The 16,710-nt window shown below is 44.5% G+C and overlaps 1 protein-coding gene across 1 annotated transcript in view; it reads left to right on the top strand.

The window, feature by feature from the left end:
• PEX14 (peroxisomal biogenesis factor 14) overlaps nucleotides 1-13,343 on the top strand; it is an 80,341-nt gene extending 66,998 nt beyond the window's left edge. Inside the window, exons 5-9 of the mRNA XM_037378624.1 lie at nucleotides 1,882-1,967; nucleotides 4,553-4,655; nucleotides 5,925-6,022; nucleotides 9,223-9,314; nucleotides 11,517-13,343. Coding sequence (XP_037234521.1) covers nucleotides 1,882-1,967; nucleotides 4,553-4,655; nucleotides 5,925-6,022; nucleotides 9,223-9,314; nucleotides 11,517-11,982 — 845 coding nt within the window. The 3' untranslated portion in view covers nucleotides 11,983-13,343. The remainder of the gene's footprint in view (nucleotides 1-1,881; nucleotides 1,968-4,552; nucleotides 4,656-5,924; nucleotides 6,023-9,222; nucleotides 9,315-11,516) is intronic.
• Nucleotides 13,344-16,710: the final 3,367 nt, after the last annotated feature.

Genomic DNA, 16,710 nt, shown 5'->3' with positions numbered 1-16,710 from the left:
TCTCTGAACTTTAGGAAAGATCATTCTGGTCCCTTTTCATTAATAATGAAAACCAGGGGGCAATAAAATGTTCTTAGCTCGAGCATTACAGGAATGGAGGGGAGAGATGAGTGAGGTGAGAGGGCAAAGCAGACAGGGTCCTACAGGTGTTTCTTCTGTCGACTCAGAGGTCACCCCAGCTGGGAGGTAGTTGGGGACAGCCAGTCACGGGCTGCCATGGGCTGGGCACAGCTGGACCCACAGACCCTCTGAGATGAATTAACCCCTTACAATAGGCAGCTCAGCCTGGTGTGAGTTACGTTGTCATAGAAGGATGTGTTAGTCAGAAGTTCAGGGCAGAAACTGGACAACCAAGAGACTTCAGAGACCAGAGATGACAGTGGGAGCAGGGTGAGGAGGGGAAGGTGCGATGAATGACTGGGGTTTGCAGCAAGATTAGTCAGAGATCATTTTAAATCCTGACATGTACACAGCCAGTTACTGCAGCTTAGCTGATGTGTGTTAACTCATTAAGTTAAAAAGTTATGATAATTTGATCATGTGCCTAAGCTCCAAAACTGCAACTGCAGCAAGCCAAAATACTCCTGGTGACACTATTCACCAATTCTGACAGAGCTGCTTTAATTTGTTCAGATTTCTAGCCAGTGGATAATTTGAGGAGTTGTGTCGTAAAATGTAGCAAGAAGTGATGAGTGCCAGCGTTTGAGAGTCAGTGCCTGTCTGTAGAGCCTGAGGGCTAGGATTAGGAATAACTCTTGCAATGCAATGCTTGTAGAAGGTCTCAGCAACAGGAAAAATGGCAGTAGGTGAGCAAAGCAGAAAGGAGACACGCTTCCAGCCATTTGAGTTAGTTAAGCCTCCCTTTGAAAACCTGAATTGAAAGTTTGGAGAACAGAATGAATTTCCAAGACATTGTAGGTCACATGCAGATTTGGTTCTGTCTGTTTGGAGTTTGTGCACCGGCCTCCACCTCATCAGTTCTGCCCACATCCTGCCACTGAACTTTAGGAAAGATCACTCTGCATCCTCTTTATTATTAAAGAAAACCGGGGGCAGTACAAGATTCATTAAGGAAACTGCGAGGGAGGTGAAAGGATAAAGCTGGTGGAAAACTACAGGTGTCTTCTGATTCTGCTTGAAGGAGCAGAGCATACTATATCTTTGCTTTGCGCTGTGGAGGCTCTAAGCTTCTGTGCAGAATTATGTCTTAAATATCTCAAGCTTTTATCTACTTCTTTACCTCTCTCGGTAGATATTTAATTGCATATTTGCTGTCTTGTGTTTATGTGCTTTGGTCTCTATTCATAACGCAGGGTTGAAAGACACTGGATCCTTCCTTATTGAAATGGTCTATAATTGCTGACAGTGTTCATAAACCCATTTATTGCCCTGACAGATTTCTTTTCTTTCTCAAAACACTTCCTTCTTTCTATTTTGCTGCATTCCTCTGGGTTTCTGGCTCTTTCCCCGTTTTCAAAAATTATGACAGCGGAGAACAATAGGTATTCAAGTTATGAGTTAACCTTAGCTAGTACTAACACCACAGACAGTTATCTGGGGAAAGTGCAGTAGGGTTCAGAGTGTCTTCTGCAAGGAAAGAGTAGGGCAAAACATTTTGATTTGTCTCCCTTGGACACTTTGTGCAAGGCAGTGTCAGTGCTAGAGGTTGGGACAGATGTTTCAGTGTCCTAGGGCCAGAAGCCTGCACGCTGTACCTGAGGTACTACCAGCATCTTAATGCCCCTTGCTCAGTAAATCGATGTCTGCTAAGAAACAGCAGAACTGGCATTGTTCATTGTTCCTTCCTCTGACAAAATGGGTGTATGAAAATGTTGTCAGCTGCAGTTCTGACTATGGTTGTTTCTTGATTTTGGCCTTTAGGTCCACCTGGCTCCAGATGGCGAGATTATGGGGCTTTGGCTATCATAATGGCAGGAATTGCCTTTGGATTCCACCAACTCTACAAGGTAGTATCTCCCATACTACTCTTACACGGTACTCTGAGAGAACAATGTTATGCTGCTTGTGTCCAAATGATCGTGTTGGTTTCAAGTTGGCAAAGCATCTCTGTTCTTACTGGCACAGCCACTGGTATATTTGAGAAATGTGGACAACATGAAAATGCAGAGTCAAAAAGTGGCAAGCAAGCAAAACTAGTTTTTAGCAGTGAGTCTCAAACTGCTGGGTTTTGGCAATGGATCTCAAACTGCTAGAAACAAGGTCATTTTCATCATGTATATGTTTTGGAATTTTTTTAAATTGGGGAAACTGAGCACAGTTCAGTAAGGGCATTCTGCCAGCATTGCTGTCATAGCCTCAGACTAATGATTGGTCCACTGGTAATCCTGCACTGTGGGTAGAAAAGAATCTTTTTTGACTGATCAGAATATCAGAAAGAAGGTGCTAGTTTCCAGGTCTGCCATACATCCTGTAGTTCTGCTCCAGTGTGCTTAGAACAAGGTCAGGCATGTGTGTGTCTGTCTGTCTGTGCATTGCAGAGACAGCAGCCCCTTCTTATTTCTTGTGCGATGTTTCTCCAGTTGAACATATTCTTTCACTCTGGATTTGCTTTCCAGCAGTGTGGTGAGTGAATTAGGTGTCTTTGGTAAATAATCATGTTCTGTGGCTACATAGAAAGACATAAGTGGTTCAGGTCAACACAGCAGAGTGTAAAGAGCTTTGGTCCAGTAGAAGTTGTGGTTTATTTTTGAAAAAGGGACAGAGGTGAAGACTTAGCAAGAGGTTGATGGTTTTCACATTTGTTTGTTCTGTAACAGTTACTGCCTTGTTTAGTAAAATCTGTTTTACAAGTAAAATTGTTAGCCTCCTAGTTTAAAACTACTTTGCTTATCCTGTCATTAATTTTCTGGGTCTCAGGCTAAGAGAGAGAGGCCAGATTAAGCAACACGTTCCATCTCTGCAATTTACATGACTTAAAGAGAATGGCTTTTTATTGAGATACATGTTCCCTATGTTTTTATATTAAACTAGTGTTGCTAACCTTACTGATCTTTTCATTCTTGCAAAGAATGGTGGAGCTGGTAAGTGTCCAGAGAGATGTTCAGACAACAGCTGCTAGGCCTTGCAGACCTGAACATATTGCTGTTAGTAAATGACACATATCTAACACTTTTTGATGATTTACATAAATTTTTTGGCATAATGTCACTGATGCTGTTAATATATCCTACTGTTGTATTCTTTGTTTACAGAACTTGCTCTGCTTTCTGTCCAAACATCATAAGGCATATTATGTGCCTAGCAGAGACCCATATTCTTTTGGGTCTCTTAGGGCATCTTAGGAAACAGTTGATAAGTTCCCTCTGCCCTTCATGGGATTTTGAGGGAGTTTGCAAGCAGTAAATAAAAAAAAAATATGATATATAAGAAAGATAGGATACTAGGATGCAACATAGCTGTCCATGTGTGTTCTGTGAAGATAATAGAGAACTTCTGTGAAAGTCATCAAAAGCTACTTGCTTTTCAGAATGTCTGGGTGTAAATAGGTACGTGCACATGTGCTTTGTGAGGGTAAGAGCTGTGTACAGCAACACAGAAATCTTAAACCAGTGCTATTAAGTGTAAAAGAAGGCTGTCCCATGCATGTCAGTTTGGATAATCAGCTCTGTCTCAGGAACCATCCAGTATATATGCCCCTGCAGTGGGTGTACATGGATCAAAAGCCAGGATGAAAAAGAATTGATAGGCATTACTAGGGCTATTGCCACACCCTAGACCATCCTTCTCTCACTTTTTTTTCACCTGCCATGTTGTGCTTGGATGTGCCCTTGTTAAAGTGCATGTTCAGTTCGTAGGAGCAGTGCTGCGGAAGGGTCTGTGCTAGTTAGAGGAGCATTGTGACCTATTACATCCAGTCCATCCTCTGCAAGGGCAGAGTGAGGTGGATTTCGTGACTGTGTACAGGTGTCACTGAAGTGCTTCCCATCCTATACTAGCTTGGTTCTCACTTCCTTTAGCCCTGGTTTCTTAGTTCTCTCCTACTGTTGTTAACGGCTCCATTTCCTTTCTTCTCCCTGTGCTTCAGATCTCCACTTTCCCCTCCATGACTTGTAATCCTTCCCCTGCCAAGGTTCAGAAGGTTTTTATAATACCCCTTATTCCTCAGCTTGTGCTTCCTCTGGCCTTTCCTGGGCCGTTCTCCTCTTCTTCCCACTTCTGCATTTCTTGCCTTGTGCATGTAGCTCAGATGTTGTGACACGTCAGTGTGAAGGTCTGACGTTGTACTCTGTGTGTGATGGATGTTTCTCTGGACTGAAAGCTGGGCCCAGGAAACCTTAAATGGAGTTAGGCACTGGTTTTTAAGACCCCCAAAAATGAAACCACAGAACTCATATCTTCTCTTCTGCAACTTCTTTTAACACTTAACTGTAGAGCGAATTTCTTTTCTCAGCCAGATGTGTGGGTAAATGGTCACTGGCTCTGTGATAAAGGCTGAGGTTTGGGTGGTGGGCTTTGAGGATGTTTCAGGTAGGTTAGAAAGACAGCTTTGCATATCCCTATTTTCCTAAAAAAGTTTCTGTACTCCATGCAGAAATACCTGCTTCCTCTCATCATGGGAGGCAAAGAAGACAGGAAGCAACTTCAGAGGATTGAGTCAAACATTTCTGAGATGAGTGGCAGTGTGACACAGACAGGTAAAGATTAATGACTCCATCAATTCACCCCTCAAAGCCTTTCTCCCTGTATCCTCCATTCTGCCAAGACCCCCACCCTTTTCTTTCCCTCCATCTCCACTTTATGTGGTGACTTCATTTATCTGCTCTGAGAATCTGTTCACATTTGCAAATGAAGCCGCCGTCATTTCGGTTTAATTTGAAATTGCTTGTTTACTGTCGGCGCGGCCTCAATTAATTATGTTTTTACGGAAAGGCTCCCAACCTCAGAATATTAATAAGGGGAATAAAATGACAGCCTTTCGGAGGGCTGTAAAGTTCATTTTTAATTTCTGCTTCTCTGATGTTTTCAGGGGCTTTTTTTTAGTGTTTTCCCCCCACCTTCCATCTGAAAATCCAAGGAAGGGTCAGGAGAGTCTGTAATTACTGTGCCTTCCTGACCTTAGCCACCTTCTCTGTTATTGACTCTATAGGGTGTCTGTTCATTACCTGATGCCCTAATGATGGTCTGGATTAGCTGTTACCTGTCACAGCAATAGAGTTTTTAATTTTATTTTATCAGCTTGTTTACCGCCTGGAAGCTTTGGATAAAGTACTAAAAGCAGAAAAAGTTCTACAGCTGGAGTTGGAGTCCAGCAGAAGTTCTTCAATGTTTGCTGGGGTGTAGGAGGGGGGAGTACAGGACATTCTATTGAAATGTGAAAAGGGAAAAGTGCAAAGTATATTCAGTTGGCAGGATGGAAAAAAGTGTGATTTTCAGCAGTAAGTTTGTTAAAGATGTTGGGGTTGAAGGAGCTGGTGGGTTGAGAGTGGGAGGATGCTAATTACACTTTTTAGTGGAGGGTGAGCAAAAAAACATTTTTCATTTCTCATGATATCCTGAGGTCAATCCTGAGACCAGCATCTTCCCAGATTGGAGCTAGCCCTGGTGTTTGCCTGCGTGAGGCCCAAGATAGATAAATGATACAAACATTGTGTAAGTTCAGGGAGATGTACAAATCATAAACCAATATAATTAGAAGGGAGAGGTTTTGGACGGATATACTGTGGGCTATAGACATCTATACAATGGAAAGATAAACTAGAAATACTGGAGGTTAGATGCAGTGCAGGTAGATTACCCATAGTGCAGATAAATCATATGGATTAAAGTGAGCAGGCGGGTGTAGATAAATTAAATATAGTAGGAATAGAGGCATCTTTGTAGCTAGACAGCAGGAAGGGCGTGTGTGAGTGCGGATATGTGCATGTATCCGAGTTTAACACACTCTCCTGCTTTTTCCCTCACAGTGACTCAGTTACAGACAACTTTAGCAGCTGTCCAGGAACTGCTAATCCAGCAACAGCAGAAAATCCAGGAGCTCACCCAAGAACTGGCTGCTTCTAAGGTATCCACTTCCAACACTTCACCTTTAGAACATCGCTATTTTCTTCGGAACATGCATGGCTTCTTTTGTGGGCAGATGGACAGCACCTTATTAGGTTCACAATCCAACCTTCAGCTCTGTGATATCCCCAGCCGGTGTCTCTGCACCTAACTTCTCCATAGGCAGTCTGTTTAAAGCACTGGATATTAACTGGGTACTCAGTGAAATGTATCTGACTTCTGAGAGGGCTTTGCTACATCGCTTTGTGTGCAGCCTGTATGCCTGAGGCCTCAGACCTGTTCTCAGCTCTGGTATCTTCTGCATTGCATTTGAGATGAAAGGCTTGTGCTGTTAGTCCGCTGACCAAAAGCAGTAAAGGCCAGTTGTGCAGATGTTTTATTTGTGTGTCGTATGTAATTTTACATGTTTATATTTTTCCTGTACCATTGTACATTGTCAAAACAATCACTTAATCCTGTTCAGCCAAACACACACTTGGAAATACTCTATTTGAGTCACTTGTTCCGATCTAGGCCAAACATTCTTACTATGTGGTTTCTTGTTTCAATGTTTTTGGTCATCTTGATGTAACAGCTGGCCTCATCACAACCACATTAGTGGTGCACAGTGGCCCATTCCTCTTCACTCCTGACTTGACCCTGGCAATAAAACCATCAGTTCTGACTAGTTTGTGTTGTTACAAGTGTAACTACAAGTAACCACTTTTAACCAAAATTGATTTTCTTTCTGGCCATGAGAGTTAGTGCTTTTCATCTCCAAAGTACTTTGCAGCCTTTGGCCTAAGCGTTCTATCAGTCAGTAAGTGGTGGTTACAGGTGAGGTGGGATGGATTTGAACCAGTCACACAGAGATGAAGCCTTGCTTTTACTGACAAACTTGTGATTATTCAGGGTCCAGTTGTCTTGTGGTATTCTCTGTACAGGGAGAGATTTTTCTTTTTAGTGTAAAATCCCTTAGATTGTACTTACAGTCTTTTACATATAGCACGAACTGTTGTCTTCTCCCCTTACCTATACTTTAGTCTCATACAAACCCTTTGATGGTGTGTAACTGGTGGGCCACAGCTGGCTCTGTGGTGTGCGCGCTGTACAGTAGGAATCCCTCAGTGGCACAGCTGTAAACCCAACCATGAAAGTCAGTTTATGGTCACAACACTCTACTTCAATTTTCCTTGGGAACTGTGGCCTGTCAGTGGCCTGGAGCCAGTCCGGAAATTGGAAAACTGTTTTCAGGTCTTAAGTGTTAAGATTAAGACCACATGTTGAGCTTTAAGAAGGAAAAAGGGCATAAGAGACTTGGTGGTTTAGAGAGTCTTGAAGAATTTTTTCCTCCCCCCTCTCTACCCCCTGCACTGAAATGGTAGCACACATTGTTAGGATATCTAAACCTCATGTGTACAAAGAAAAACTTGGGCAACCCCACAAACCAAAGAATAAAAGCTGTGTTTTCTCAGCTGTAATGTAAGTTTTTATATCTGCTTTTCAAACTCCTACTGGCATGCTGTAAAAAATTAAAAAGAGGGACTTTAAGTAATTAAAAAATGTACATAAAAATTCAAGGCTTGAATTTTCTACAAATGTTTTTTAAAGAGACTGGCTAAAAAGCCCCAGATGTCAGATTTTATTTCCGAATCCTAGGCATCTGGCACCATATGTGTTTTGGAAATTTGAGTCCTTTGCAGGCCAGTGAGTGGAAATCACTCCCTTGTTAATGTGCTGCTGTAGCTTTCAAGGTCTTGGAAAGCCAGAACAGTGGCTCCTGGATTCTTGCTGTCTGAGGGCTGGGAGTGTGAATCCCAAGGGGACGCATCTGTGTATATCACAGCTACTACAGACTGAGCCTCTCCCAGCTCACTGGGTTCACAGCCCAGAAGTCACTCTGAGGAGCGCCGGCTGTGAAGGTGTTCGGGGTTACTCAGCACTAGCTGAAGTCTGTTTAAAGAATGAGTAGGAACAACCAGTTCTGCCTACATTTAGTAGGAACTGCTGAGGAGGAGTTTTGTGGCTTCCTTTGACAGGGGATTTATTAGTAGTATCTCTGGAGCGGTGCGCACAAATGGGTTCATTCCTGATGGCTTTTAGCAGAAATTACTATGGGAAGTGCTAGACATGAGTGTTCTTTGGTCCCATATTCAGCCCATCTCTACAGGAGTCACTAGAGTGATAGGATGGGGTAACCATAGGCCATGATACTTCTTTCAGAACGTTCCTCCCATTTCTCAAATTCCCAAAAGGGTTAAAAGAAAGACTGCCAAAAGTATTATCTGCTGCATGTTCTTCTCGGATGTTCTTCCTCTAATTTTGCCTGATATCCCATACCAATTGTGATACAGTGCCGACAGCAGCTGCGCCAGGCTTCTGTGGGTGAGTTACCATCTTCCCCCGCCAAATTGCATTCAATACTTTGAAATATTCGAGAGACAGTGCCCAGTCCAGCTGCTCCCTGGAGATACAATCTGGTAGCCCAAGTATAGCTCTAATTCTTCTGATCTAGTAGGGGAAAGTTTTGTGACTTTCAAGCATTGATTTATCAGCCCACCTCTAAACACCACAGAGTGCAGGTGGTAGGTTCTTTATTTCATGATGTAGGAGAAATGAACAAAGTTTTTAATATGAAATACTTGAATCTGTTGCCTCAGCTAAGTGCAGTCACAGGAAAGAAGAGTAAAGGACCTGATTCAGTGCAGCTGGCACTGCCTTTCAGAATCCTAGTTCTAGTTCTTCTCTAGAAATCGTTCATTAGGTCAGTGTCAAAGGATTTAGTTTACCTCTCTGTGTGTTGGTCTCCATCTGATATGTTAGTGGAAAACATCTTATGTAGACTAACTTTCTTCTAAGTGCTGGCCTCCTTCTAATCGAAAAAGAAATGTCCCCTTGAGATGCTTCAGCAATGGTTGTGCATGGTATGTTGGAGACAACATTAATTAGTCCCCCAAACAGAAAGCAAATGTTTGAATAGTCTTGCCGCCTTGAGACAATTATTATCTCTGATCATCATGGGGATCCATTCAGGTCCTTCTTTACTGTGCACGTTGTTTTGCTCAGATCTGCGAGATTTTGGATGATAGATCTTACATGTGTTATCCCCAGGGCTTGAGATTCCCAGATGCGAGGAGGAGAAGGATAACAGAAAAAAGTTACATTTGTGTACTATCTCCCAGTTCATACTTGGATCTTTATGTTGTCTTTTTAATGTTCTAGGCCACAACTTCCACCAATTGGATTCTGGAGTCGCAGAATATTAATGAATTGAAATCTGAGATCTACTCATTAAAAGGACTTCTTCTGAACCGGTATGGGTGGAATATGTGAACAGATTATTGTGTGGGGAAAGGGTTGCTTTCTGGGATTCTCTCAGTCATGGAAAGGCATTTCCAACAGGAGCTAGCTCTATACCCTGTTATTGCTATTTTAATAATAACAACACTTTGCATGTCACTGTCACTTTCTATTTGCAGGTCTCAAAATGCTTTTCAAACTTGCTTTAAAATCACAGACTGCTTTGGGTAGTTAATAAGATTTTTCATTTTTGTTTACGATAGAGGAATCCTCTGTCATTCACCACAGTCAGGATGCCTCTCGCCTAGTTTGAGGTATTGACTGCCTCTGCACCTGTATTCTGTCACAGAGAGAGTTCAGCTGACCTGTTCATGGTTAGGGCATAACCAGGATGAAAAGAACCACACTTCAGCATAGCCTGTTTCTCTCTCTCTTAGCTAGGTCAGGTATAGACATCTTATAATGTGTAGATGTCTGAAATGAGGTGATATAAATCCCAGTCTGTGGGACAGTCCTAAGAACAGAGATCAGATCTCAGTTCTTGAGGAAGTTCATTTTTTTCCAAGTATATTACTTAAGACTTTATCTAGCTTTTCAGCTATTGATCCTTTCACTCTGATATTCAAACTCCCTTGCCTCCTACATGTAACTAAGTCTCGAGTCGTCTTTTTCCTAAGAGATGGACTTCAAGTATCTAAGATTGGCTTGGACATGTTCTGGATCTCAGCAAGCAGGCTTTTCAGAAGTCTTTAACATCCTTTTAAATTCTTGCTACACCTCCCATTACTCCCAGGAGTCACAGTAGAAAGCTTTGAAGGACTGAGGACATGTTTTAAGTTACTGTCTGTTAAATTGGGTCCTACTAGCATTCCTGCTGGGGAGAGAGCATTACTTAATGACACCTCTTCAGCAGTAGGAAGGTTGCAGTTGAGGGTAAGTGCTTTTTGGAAGTAAAGAAAACTTTCTGTGGGGGTGTTTTTTTTAACAAAAAGGCAAATCTTTCTGCAGTGAGGAGGCAGCAGCAACACCGGAGCCAAGAAAGCCTCAGTCTCCAGATTGAACTTGTTGATTGCATTTATGATACTGGTTGAATAATGCAGACATTAGCTTATTGCACTCACAGGAGGTGGGGGTTAGATCAGCAGAGTTCTTTGATGGCTGGTGCTAGCAGCAGGAAGAGGGAGGTGAGAGCAACTACTGTTCCTAGTTCAGTCTAAGGAAACGTAATTTGCTGGGTTGAGTACCTGCTGTAGGACAGCAGCCGGCTTTCACCGGCTCTGGTCTTGTCCATGGCACTAGCCAGCTCGCCTGAGGGGCACAAGGACTCCCAGCCACACAACGTCCTTTCCAGAGCTTGATCTGATACCTCTTCATACTCCACTTTTCACATACACAAGCAGGGTATGCAGAGGGAGTACTAGGTCAGACGTGCTTTTTTCCTTTGCTCTTCATGATTGATGACTTTCTGAGGGCACCAGTGCTCCCCACGGCACTTTCATTTGTCCTGTTTGGTACTTGGATTCTCCTGTTAGGGCTGGGCCACTGCCACTGTCAGATCCTTAAAGCCCGCCTGGAAGGGACCTGAGGACAGAGCAGCCAGCTTTCTCAGCTGGTGCAAGCAAGTAATGACTCCATTCAAGTCAGAGAAGCTGAACTAGTTTGCGGCAGCCAGGACCTGGCCCAAACATGTAAAGTGCATGCTGGGACTGGGAGATAGGCCCTGGACTGTAGAGAGCCGGAATGCAATAGCTGTGTATCACAGTGGAGGTGAAAGCCAGGTGGTGAAATTCCTTGGCTGAGGCACAAGGACCTGGTGTGTCTGACTGCTTGCTCCGGTGGGAATTTTCTTTACCAATTAATTAGTGATTGTTTTATAAAGGGACACCATGTCTTTCCACAGGCAGCATTTCAGAGTGCTAACTTACTCTGTGAAATTGGCCAAACCAGATCATTTTAGTACTTCAGGTTGCCCAGCTGTGGTATTTTCCTTGTGTGCAGGCTCGATTAACTGAGTGCTTGTAAAGCACTTTGAGATTCTGGCTGAAGAAGTGAAGTGGCCTTGGTTTTGTTCATTTATGGCAAAGGAGCCTTGCAATTTCAGTCTTCCCTTACATGACTTCCCCAGGGCAAATACCGTTCTCTCTAATGATAACCCCTCAGTGTTTTTAATAAAAGCCCCTTTCTCTCCTTTTCTTCCCTTCTTCCCCTCCCCCAAGGAGGCAGTTCCCTCCCTCCCCTTCGGCTCCTAAGATCCCGTCATGGCAGATCCCAGTGAAGCCGAGCTCACCCTCCAACCCTGTTGTTGCCAACCATAACAGCAGCAGTGACATCTCACCTGTCAGCAATGAGTCGACCACATCATCACCAGTCAAGGAGAGCCATAGCCCCGAGGGTTCGAAAGTCAGCTGCCATCTGCTGAGCACAGAGGAGGGCAACAAGGCAGTGATCGACGTCAAGAGTCAAGTGCGGATGGAAGTGCAGGGTGAGGAGGAGAAAAGAGAAACCAAAAGGAATGAAGAGGAGGAAGAGGACGATGAGGATGATGATGTTAGCCATGTGGATGAGGAGGAATGTCTGGGTGTCCAGACTGAGGACCGGCGAGGAGGGGATGGTCAGATTAATGAGCAGGTGGAAAAGCTACGAAGACCTGAGGGAGCCAGCAACGAGAATGAGATTGACTAAGGCACTCTGACTTCTGCTGCTGCTGCTGTACATCTTCCCTAGCCTCCTGCACTGTCCCTGGTGCCTCTCCCATTTTGTGGAGAGAGGTGCCACCATCCCCTCCAGTGATTTTCCCATGATTGACCTTGAGCAGGGTCATGATTGCCCAGTGAACAAGGTGGGTCCTGTTTCACCACAGGGCTTTGCAGTGTTGCAGTGGCTTCTTCTCCCCTCCCAGACCCACCTTCTCCCCATGAGCTGGGGTCATTGCCTAGGCTGGAAGACCAATCGCCTTACCATGCACCACAGCTACAGAATAAGCCCTCTTACAAAAACACTATCACTGCTGAAACAGTCAGCCTCTTCGCTGCATCCTAGAGTCCTGTCCAGTTTCAGAAACCAGTCTGTCCTGAGCTCTTTGATTTCAGAAGCCTTTAATCCCCACATAAGGCTTCTGATTCTCTGTTTCCCAAAATAACCCTCTGTTTTATTTCTCAAATTACTTGATATTCTGTTGCCAAAAAAAGAAGGTTTTAACCCTGAATTCCTCACCAGATCTCAGTCTTGGCTCTTCCAAGCCTTATATCAAGCTTCAAATTACTGAAACTACCTAGCATCTAAAACCAGTAAATTTCTGTGGGGTCCAAAGAACACTATTTCCACCCCACATGCTCATCCAAGTGGCCTCTTGCTAGGGACCAAGTCCAGGTTTCATGCCCACAGTAAAATCCATGGGAACAAGTGGCTTTGTTACTGATTGCTCCCCAGTAAAAGACGGCTTTAAAAGAAGTTGAGTCCACTCATCCCAGTTACTACCCTTCCTCCTCCAAAGACAAGGAGTTCACATCAGTTCTTGACATCTTACATTTTATTTGTAGCTGCCCTGAATGAATGAACGAGGTGATATCAGATGCTGAAATAGTTGGTTAATTCTGAATCTTTGCAATGTTTTTTAGCCTGTTTTTCTCCCTAAATGAGGAGAAAACCCATCTTAAATGATCAGCTGAGACCTGCACCTACCTGGTGATCAGCAAAGCAGTCTTTACAGAACAGAGAACGGTTCCAGTTTTGAGGTTAGCCACTGGCCCTTCTTGCCCAGTTCAGCCTTTTTCCCCCTCATTGGGCTATACACAAATTAAATCGGTGAATTCTGAGACCTCTCATTTGCAGCATTGTGTTCTCAGCTGGTAAAATGGTGGTATCCAATTATATTATTCACTGCATCAGAGCCTCTTAGCAGAGCAATTCTTGTAACAACTGAGTCTCACTGTCCTCACCAAGCAAGTGTGCTCGTCCGTGTGATCATGTATAGATTTCAAATATAAAATATGATTGTATATAATTGTAATAAATATGAGTTACCACTATTTAACACCAAGCTATTACTGGATTACTGTGGCTCTTATTTTGGGGAGGAAATATGCATGCAGGGTGGTCAAGGCATGAAAAGGAACTATTCCAGAAATTGAGTCCTTATAAAATGTTTTCTGATGGACATTTATGGTTGATTTTCTGACTGCTCCAATACTAGGTTCTGTCAGCAGGAGGCAGTGTAGAGGATGGCGTAGTGCAATACCAGGTGCATGCGCGTAGCTCCAGCAGCACTGTAGTGCTCGGTTTCCTCTGATGTTGCAGAAGGTGAGATGGATCTATAAACCAGTGAGTAAAATGCAGCTATTCCGGTTCCTTCGTTCCCAGCAGGAGGCTCTCCTGGGTGAGGAATGCAGCGCCTGCTCCTTTCCACCCCCAGCAGCAGGAGGTGCTGAAGGGAGCCTGTGAGATATCCCACAGCCCCTTGGTCTTATCTTCCAGCAGGGAATGCTGTGCAGTATCCCATGACTGGGCTGACCCTGCCATGTCAGTACTGAAGCCATCGAAACAAATGGCGTTCGGCAAGTAATTTGTAGCTACTGCAGTCCCATCTTTGCTCAACAGAAGTATTTGGCTCCCTTCTTAAAAATGAGGGATTTACTTGATTCCTGAGTATTTGGGTGTCTGGTACACAGTGACATTTTCCTGCTTAGGGGGAGCGAAAGGGACCTTCATATTACTGTATTTAGACCTGCTGCTGAATGTGATGATTTCTCATGCCTTAAATGGATGAATATCTTCCCCAGGAGTAAGTGAGTGAGTGTGTGTGTCTCTCTCTCTCCCCCCCTCTCCCTCTCAGTCTCTCTCTCCACTGTTTAACGTTCAGAAAGAACGTCACGTTTAGCTAAAACAGGGCAAATTTGAAAGTGTTTAAAAGGAAAGGCTTTTCTTAAGAGATGGCACTTTTCATTTCTCCAAGCCAAGAATCCTTGTGAAAAGAAAACACAACTGAACGCAGAGATGTGATGAAAAAGTATTGTCCTGCCTGTGTACATTTTATATACATAGAAGGTTTTGAAAATAGAAAGTGCCTGGACAACAGCAGTTGGTGAAATGTGGAAAATATGTTGCTGAGGTATGTGCCTTGCAGAGTGACTTACGAGGTTTACAGTACAAGCATCCCCACGGGTTCATTTTTCCCCCCTTTTCCTCCATGTTGCCAGTGTTCAATTCATTTACCTCAAGATTTCTGGTGCAGCATAAAAGGCAGTTTTCTTCAGCTGCCCTTTTCCCTCCCTTAGTTTTGCCTTTTACAACTTTTACCAGTTCGGTAGGTCACAGTTTTTCCTTTCCCCCACCTGATGAATCCCAGAAAACTCCATTATAGCTGTTGTTGCTCAAAAAAGTCTCTCGGCCTCTGGCTGCTGATGGGCTCTTTGTGTACTTTGTTGAAGAGACCTAAGCCACCAGCAGAGAATTTGGAAGACACCAGACCTTCCTACCAGCAGGTATTGTCGTGAATCACAAATTTTGTTCCTCTGTCTCATGTTCTTTGTCTTTCTAGCATAGCAACAGTTGTAGGGTGAGTATTTTGGTTTTTATGAACAGTGTAGCTTCACTGCTAACTTGTAATTTTTTTTTCTTTTGGGGTTTTTTGGGTGTTTTTTTTCCCCCTAGAAGCAAAGATCTTAGGTCAGCTGCCCTGTGAAATGTTTAGCCTACTGGCCAGTAGGCACTGAGAATGGCATCACATTAGCTGAAAGATTAGCAGGTAGCGAACCTTTTTTCTGCAGAACAAGACAGACGGCAGCAGCAGTTACACACCGTCTGGCTTATTCAGGTACTCAATTTTACTGTGTAATCAGCCTCTGGTTTGACACAGGAAGAATAACAACACCCTGGCTGGTAAGTTCAGTGGGTTTGTAATGTGGTTTCTATAGGTCCTTGATAGCGCACAGAAAGCAGGCGGAAGGAGTTCCTCTGAATGGTGTCATTTGAAAATGTTTCAGTGAAACCCTGTGAGCCTGTGCTGTCCAAGAGGAAACGGTATCAGGCTGGTGCTTTCCAGTCATTTGAGGATATAAAAGCTCCCTTTTCAATAGCGGCAAGAGAAATGTGAGGAACTCAAAAAATGTGATGAAGTGGGAAAGGGTTAAGAGATGTCTCCTGGTCGTCTTTGTCCAGCCTTCCTCATGCCCAGATGTGATAAATAAGTCCTATGTGCATCTTCGTCAGAAGCAGGAAGGATTTTTTTTATTGCCTTTTGTGTGTTGGGGGTGTAACCTAACAGTGTTTGGGATCAGAAGGAAGAGGATGGGCTGTAGGATCCCTTCTGATCTTGCTGCTTTGCTGCACGATGTTTTGTAAAGTATTTTACTTATGTGTGCACCTCAGTTTCCACAGGTGATGGTAAAAAAACACTGGCTGGTAAATACAGAGATGCGATAAAGACAAGTTGCAGAGAAAGCCAACTTTGGGCACCAGGTTTCATGCCGGGTCCTGCAGCTCAGACAAAAACCTAAACCCTGCTGTACCCTGGGGCAAGAACCCATCCCCCGCTGCGGGCTGGGAGAGCCGGGCAAGGCTGCAGCGCCCGGCTGTAGCCACTGTCCCCTAATAGCCCAGCCTGCCCAGGTGTGGGAGAGGGGCTGCCGGCGCCGGAGGGGGGCAGGTATGGTTCTTCGGGCAAGTGCGTGCTTTGTAGTGACTGTGTTCTCCTCTTGATTTCATCTTTAGTAGGGTGGGGGACCTGGCTGCATTTCCAGTACCCACCTCACCCCGGTCTGGGGTTTGCTGGGAGGGTTGCCGGGTCTGGCCTGGTGGGTGCCGGTGGAGGGAAGCACGGTATGAGCTGGGCTCTGCCCGGCGCAGGGGGGGGCTGGGGTAACCCGGTCTGGGTCTGCTCCACTGCTTTTTGTCTGCAGTGCCTGCTGCAGGAACGGAGGCTGCCTTTGCCTTTCCTTTGGTGGGGCAGTGTGATGCTTGGGGAAAACAGGCTAGACAGCAGGTCCAGAGTAGATTTTTGTGGAAAACCCTTTTGTGTGGAATTCAGGGTCTCTGTGCTTTGCTAGACCTCCATAGCCCACAACATAGCAGGCTGTGGGGCATGTGTTTCCCAAGGGCTTTGACAACAGGAAGCTTTGTAAGGTCCCTTCTGTTAGTGGTGCTTCATGTTAAGCCCAAATTGTATGTGGTGGTGAACCTGCACGCCCCAACCTGGGGTAAACTTGAGCCTGGAGTCTGCCAGCCAGGACTGGACTTCTCATCCTGGTGGGTCGTGTGCAAGTGCAAAGCAAGCGAGGGGCTTGGCCTCCCGGCATTGAAAACGTAAATAAGGGGTTGCTGGGAGGTGAAGCACAGGCAGTGATTTACTAAGGGCACAGGAGAGTGTCCAGCTTTCTTCATTTTCCCTTTTATTGTCTTATCCCCACACTGCTG

This window comes from Falco rusticolus, chromosome 3 (assembly GCF_015220075.1).
Source record: "Falco rusticolus isolate bFalRus1 chromosome 3, bFalRus1.pri, whole genome shotgun sequence".
In the NCBI taxonomy this organism is placed as follows: Eukaryota; Metazoa; Chordata; class Aves; order Falconiformes; family Falconidae; genus Falco; species Falco rusticolus.
Note: the sequence above shows the minus strand (reverse complement) of the source record. Positions and strands in the feature narration are given on the sequence as shown.